This window comes from Hyalella azteca, unplaced genomic scaffold (assembly GCF_000764305.2).
Source record: "Hyalella azteca isolate HAZT.00-mixed unplaced genomic scaffold, Hazt_2.0.2 contig2778, whole genome shotgun sequence".
Taxonomy (NCBI): Eukaryota; Metazoa; Arthropoda; class Malacostraca; order Amphipoda; family Hyalellidae; genus Hyalella; species Hyalella azteca.
The window spans coordinates 105,599-111,598 of NW_025933040.1; the positions used below are offsets into that span (position 1 = coordinate 105,599).

Genomic DNA, 6,000 nt, shown 5'->3' on the forward strand with positions numbered 1-6,000 from the left:
GTTCTGTGCACTTGAATTTGATATACCAACCTTATACAATTATTAAAATTCGTCATATCCAGTGTATGACATATTAAATTCATCAAACTTGAATGAAGTAGCATTACGTGAGCGCGATTTAACAATGACGTTAAAACCCTTCAAAAACCAAAGATATCATTGGATTCCATATGTGCAATGTATCTGGAAACGTTCGAGAGTCATGCAACTGTGAAAAGCACTCAATTAAATTTAGGTTAGCAAACAGAGTGGTATCCTGTTTATAATTTTCCATAAATTCAATGTCGAGCCACTTGCCTGATCAAAAATGTCAGTTTATTTAGAAGGGATGCTCCTGATCAACATTAGGTACATCCTACGCTTTACTGAAATCTTACGGCTCCAAAGACACATTTTTGAATGAGTTTGATATCTGAAGGCGGTTTTATTCATAATCCTGCCGCTCCAAAATCATTTATACATAACCCCTCCCGACTTCCATGCTTGTAGATGATATATTTTTTTCAAAAGATAATAAAATCTTGGTGTGACAGGAACTTTTTTGAACAAAGAAGAATTTGAGGGTGTAATAAATGAACAGGGAGAAACTTGACCATTCCTGCATAACTTGGCTGTATATATGTTTAAATTCAGCTTGTAGCCCAACTGGATCTATTCTAAATATATGAACCAACTATTATATGCCAAGAATTCCACTCTGTTGGAATATGAGGACAGGGTGTAAAGTAAGTACAATGGTTACTAATCAGGAGTATTTTTTGCATTTAATCAGTCACATAATACCGAGTAAGCGGATGAAACTTCATGGAGATGAACTGCAGAATTCCACCTTGCATATCAGTGTATATATTTATACATACACTATAATTGTCTCCAAAACCATCATTTTTCATATCATCTGTTGATATGGGTTCAAAAGCCATCTTTTAAAGAAGTATTTCGATATTTCCATTCAATAATACGCAACTCTCCCAATTTCTTAATCTTGCTGCATTAATTGGGTACTGAGTTACTAGTATTACTGGTGACCATTAGGCTTTCGCGGTTTACTTGTAACGTTCACATTATAAATGAAAATCCAATGTTCGTTAAAAAGATACTAGATATGGAACAAAGTTATCAAAACAGTTGAAATACTCAATTTCGTATCAATTAAAGAGGAAGAATGATGAAGTTACCACTATATTGACATTACGCGGCAACAATACTGTGGTAACTTCGGCAACAACGACTGTCAGATGAACTGAATTATGCAGACACCAAAGAATGAGGTGCATTGTCTCGTATCTAATGAGGCTGCATTATCCTGAGAGGGACATATGTGTGGAAATTCCTATTCGTTGCCTTATTAATATTGTCTAAGCGCACGAGTCCGATGGACATTGATCTATTGTTAGGACGAACGATGGTCGAAAGCAAAGTAACGTGATTGGCAATGCTTGTATTTTTATACATATATGAAGTTTCAGAGACAAAATTTAAACCTGCTCACTTATCTGAGCCATAGAAACAGACAAAAATTTAAAAATTTTCAGTAATGGATATTTTTCCTAATGCAATATAGAATACATTATTCATTTTCTATTATATTTCTTGCGGTATATTCTCCACATACGAAGATACAATTATTCATCTTATTCGGATACATGCATCAGTTGAAGTGAATGTCGTGAAATTTTTTCCTTATTGTCTTCACATGTACATTGCATTTGGTACCATAGTTTTTTCAAGTTTTCACCCACCACTTATCTGATTCTATTTACTAAAATTCAGCAATTCTTCACTTTACTTGTATGGCCGTTCAGGTATAAATACATTGCAGTAATGTCGTCATTGAGTATGTTCTTGTAGTAGTGTTATTTTATTTAAAATTGTTGTATTCATATTTATTGGAGCTGCCAACTCGAGTTTCGCTTTCAACACAGCAACAGTAAGTTGGTGTGTGTTGGAGTGGGTATCTTGAATGCACGTAGTTCATCGTGTGCTGAAGCTCTAGCTGCTCCTGGAATCTTGCTTCCAGCTGCGGAAGCTTAATTCTACGATGAACGATATTGTAGCCAAGCCCAAGCCTGACGGGGATAGAAATTATCCAGTCCAGTAACCATTACAAGAGATAAAAAAGGCCTGAGAACAAGGATAAATTTTTAGAAAAATTCGTCGCAGACGTGAACTGGCGATAATTTGTCCAGGGTGAGCTGAAGCGAATCATTTTTACTCATGTAGATGCGGGAACGTTCCATTGTATGATTTTTTAAGAATTGATACGTAGGTATTCAGTCCGTTTATAGAGTTTTGTATTCCTAAAACATAGTTTTTAATCCAAAATAAACAGAATAATAAAAAAATTAGGCCTTGGGGTTTAGTAATACCATTTCTTAGGCAGGCAAATTAGTTGCATAACTATCCTTGTGTTTACGACGAATCGCGTGAATCAAAGATCAAACAAGGGTTTTCAAAATTATTAACCTCTTGTCGTCTGCCTTCGCACTGTCGTTGAGCACGTTCTTGTAGTAGTGTTATTTTATTTAAAATTGTTTTATTCAAATTTATTGGAGCAGCCAACTCGAGTTTCACTTTCAACACAGCAACAGTAAGTCGGTGTGAGCTGGAGTAGGTATCCTGATTGCACGTAGTTCATCGTGAGCTGAAGCTCTAGCTGCTCCTGGAATCTTTCTTCCAGCTGCGGAAGCCTAATTCAACGATGAACGATGTTGTAGCCAAGCCCAAGCCTGCCGGGGATAGAAATAATCAACTCTAGTAACCATTACAAGAGATAAGAAAAGGCCTGAGAACAAGGATAAATTTTTAGAAAAATTCATCTCAGACGTGAACTGGTGATAATTTGTCCAGGGTCTGCTGACGCGAATCACTTTTACTCATGCAGATGCGGGAACGTTCCATTGTTTTTTTCAAGAACTGATACGTACGTATTTAGTCCATTTATAGAGTTTTGTATTCCTAAAACACAGTTTTTAATCCAAAATAAACAAATTATTAAAAAATTAGGCCTTGACGTTTAGTAATGCCATTTCCCAGGTAGGCAAATTAGTTGCATAACAATCTTTGTGTTTACGACAAATCGCGTGAATCAAAGATCAAACAAGGGTTTCCAAATCATTAAACCCTTGTCGTCTGCCTTCGCACCCAACTTTTAGTATTTATCTTCAGAGGCATACTAAGGCGAATGCATTGTAGGCTTAAGAATTGTTGACAGCGATTGCTCACCACCGAAGTAGAGCAGAAAGACCCCATAGAAGTCCTTCAACTCGAGCGGTCGCAGCGACTGCTTCTCGTTGGTGACGGACCAGCAGATCATTGCAGTCCTCATCTTCTTCTCGAACATATTCAGGATACCGCTCTCCCTCAGGCGCATCACCCTGCGGAGCAAATAAATATTTGCAGAATGAACAAATGCACGCAGGGAACCGCTCTCGCATAGCAGCACCCTGCGCAATAAATAAATGCATTCACAATTCTGCTCTCTCACTGTGCAAAGGTACGTACCCCTTGGGTTAAATAAACACATACAATAATACGCTCTCCTCAAGCCACAATTTTCCTGGTGGTGAACAATTAAGTGCACCAACAATACAGCTTCCCTAAAAGTGTGTACATGGGACGACTGGAAGTAGCCAGGTCAAGTGGCAGCTTTTAGTTTGTAAGGCAACAAACTTTATGTCTAGGCGAGCGCTAATCGAAGAAATCCTTCAAGGCATGATTGCATAGTACTCATTCTGACAGGTTCAATGTTCATTCTCTCTTGGTATCACCAAAGTTATATTTTTATCTGTTTTATTTATGCCGAGATGGCTCAAAATTAAAATGAAAATATTTACTGTTTGTTGAACGGAGCCGTGTACGGAGAATTTTTTCGAAAGCCCACAGTGAGCCAGGTGGGGAGGAAATTGTCTTTGATGATTAGAGGGCACGTACGGGTCTGTTGATAGAAGCAATGTTTAATGTGTGTAACAATTACACGTTGAATTTTTCTTGAGTAATCCCCTTTAAAAGTAAGGGCGCACATTTTGTTCCATCAAGACAGTATTCCAAAAAACCTGAATGCACTTTTGGCGATATTAGGACGAGCCTTTATTTTCGAGTATGTGAACACTTGACTTCTGTTGAAATTTAAACAGAATAAGTCTTGAGAGGGAGGACGTTCACCTTCGCAAAAACGGTGTCCATGACCCCGTACATAGCGGATTTGATGCCGACGTAAGCGAACTGTCCAGATACAATTTTTTCGGATGCGTTGATATAATCGTTCCCCCATGAGCCGACGTTTCGATACAGCTTGCCGAATGTAGAATTTGGTTCTGCCTCCTGAAGCCAAAAAAGTGTTAATTTAGGTTTCGATTCCAATAATAAATATCATCGGGTAATAATATTCGAATTTATTAGAGCTTTTCGTAATTTATATAGTATTTTTAGTCTAAGAGATAATTAAATTGGACAGCATATGTTAAAAAACTCTTTAATTTCGCATGCTCTAAAATAACAAAACCAACACGAGAACTTTCAGTCGTAATTTCCAGCATTTCCAATAAAATTCGCGAAAGTGATGCTTACCCTTGACAAAGAGTCCAAAAGGGCCACGAAGCAAAATTTCATACCCCTCGGGAATCCATACTCCAACTTAGTACAATAGAGCTTCCACGAATATATTACACCTCAAGAATTTAAAAGCAAAGAAAACAGCCAAAAAATTCATCATTTCTTAAGAATGAAAACGTTTCGGAGTCCAAAAGCAAATCAATTAGAAAACTAAAATTCACATTGAAGCTAAAAACCTAAGGTGACATGAGAAAAAAAATAAATACACATGAATTGACAGGCCTATCTATTTACAATTTCAATGGGATAGGAGTTGAAGGCTGCATTTCATCTAGATTTCTGTTTAAAAATATACAGGGATTCTAAAATTCGTAGGTAAGTAACACCGGTCGTGAAAGCTAAAACTCAAAAATCACTATCGGACACCGGAACATTGCACTGCTCGGCATAAACGCGCACAGCTGAATGAGGAGGATGGGCAAGTAATATTCACGTTCTAAAACTTCTGCCCTTATGCTCCGCCAACCTAGTATAAAAATTGCGAGACGTCATACCGTCGTACGCTGATGCGCACTGCGGACAACAGTGTCTATATACTCGGGACGAACGGATAAAAAGCGGGAGAATAACTTTATACTTGAAGAACGAACCGATTTCAAAGTTATTCCCCAGCAGGCATTCGGCGGTTGAATTAATGTAGAATCAATTACCTATTACGACGTTGAGATCGGGGTGAAAGGAGGTTTAGGATGAAAATTGAAGCAACATCTTTCATGAAACGTCGTACTGACGTTACAATGCAACGTTGAATCAATGTTGCTACTACGACGTTGCTGCAACGTTAAATTCTATGGTTTAATCGACGTTGAAAAAAACTACCTATTACGACGTTGAGATCGCGGTGAAAAGAGGTTTAGAATGAAAATTGAAGCAACATCTTTCATGAAACGTCGTACTGACGTTACAATGCAACGTTGAATCAATGTTGCTACTACGACGTTGCTGCAACGTTGAATTCTATGGTTTAATCGACGTTGAAAAAACTACCTATTACGACGTTGAGATCGGGGCAAAAAGAGGTTTAGAATGAAAATTGAAGCAACGTCTCTCATGAAACGTCGTACTGACGTTACAATGCAATATTGAATTAATGTTACTATTACGACATTGCTGCAACGTCAAATTCTCTAGTTGAATCAACGTTGAAGAACCAACCTGTTTTTCGTCCGTGGCAGGATTCGAACCTGGGATCGCTGGAGACCGCGCGACGCCTTACCCAGTTAAAAATCCAAGGCGTATCGCCGGCGTGTTTGGGTAGATTAAGGTAGAGACGCTCGGTTGGGGCGCCCGAGTAACATCTCCGCATCATCGGCGAAATGTCCATTTTTTTATGCGCGACGGTTCGCTCTTAAACGGCACGCGGCCGCGGCGCGTTTCATAGACTGA

The 6,000-nt window shown here is 38.4% G+C and overlaps 1 protein-coding gene across 1 annotated transcript; it reads right to left on the reverse strand.

Moving 5' to 3' along the window:
• Positions 1-201: 201 nt before the first annotated feature.
• On the reverse strand, positions 202-4,623 carry LOC108664801. Its single transcript, XM_018151495.2, has 5 exons — positions 4,570-4,623; positions 4,165-4,323; positions 3,837-3,937; positions 3,226-3,377; positions 202-2,069 (listed from the first exon to the last, which is right to left on the reverse strand). The coding sequence occupies exons 1-5, from the start codon at positions 4,609-4,611 to the stop codon at positions 1,993-1,995; spliced, it is 531 nt and encodes a 176-aa protein (XP_018006984.2). The 5' UTR covers positions 4,612-4,623; the 3' UTR covers positions 202-1,992.
• Positions 4,624-6,000: the final 1,377 nt, after the last annotated feature.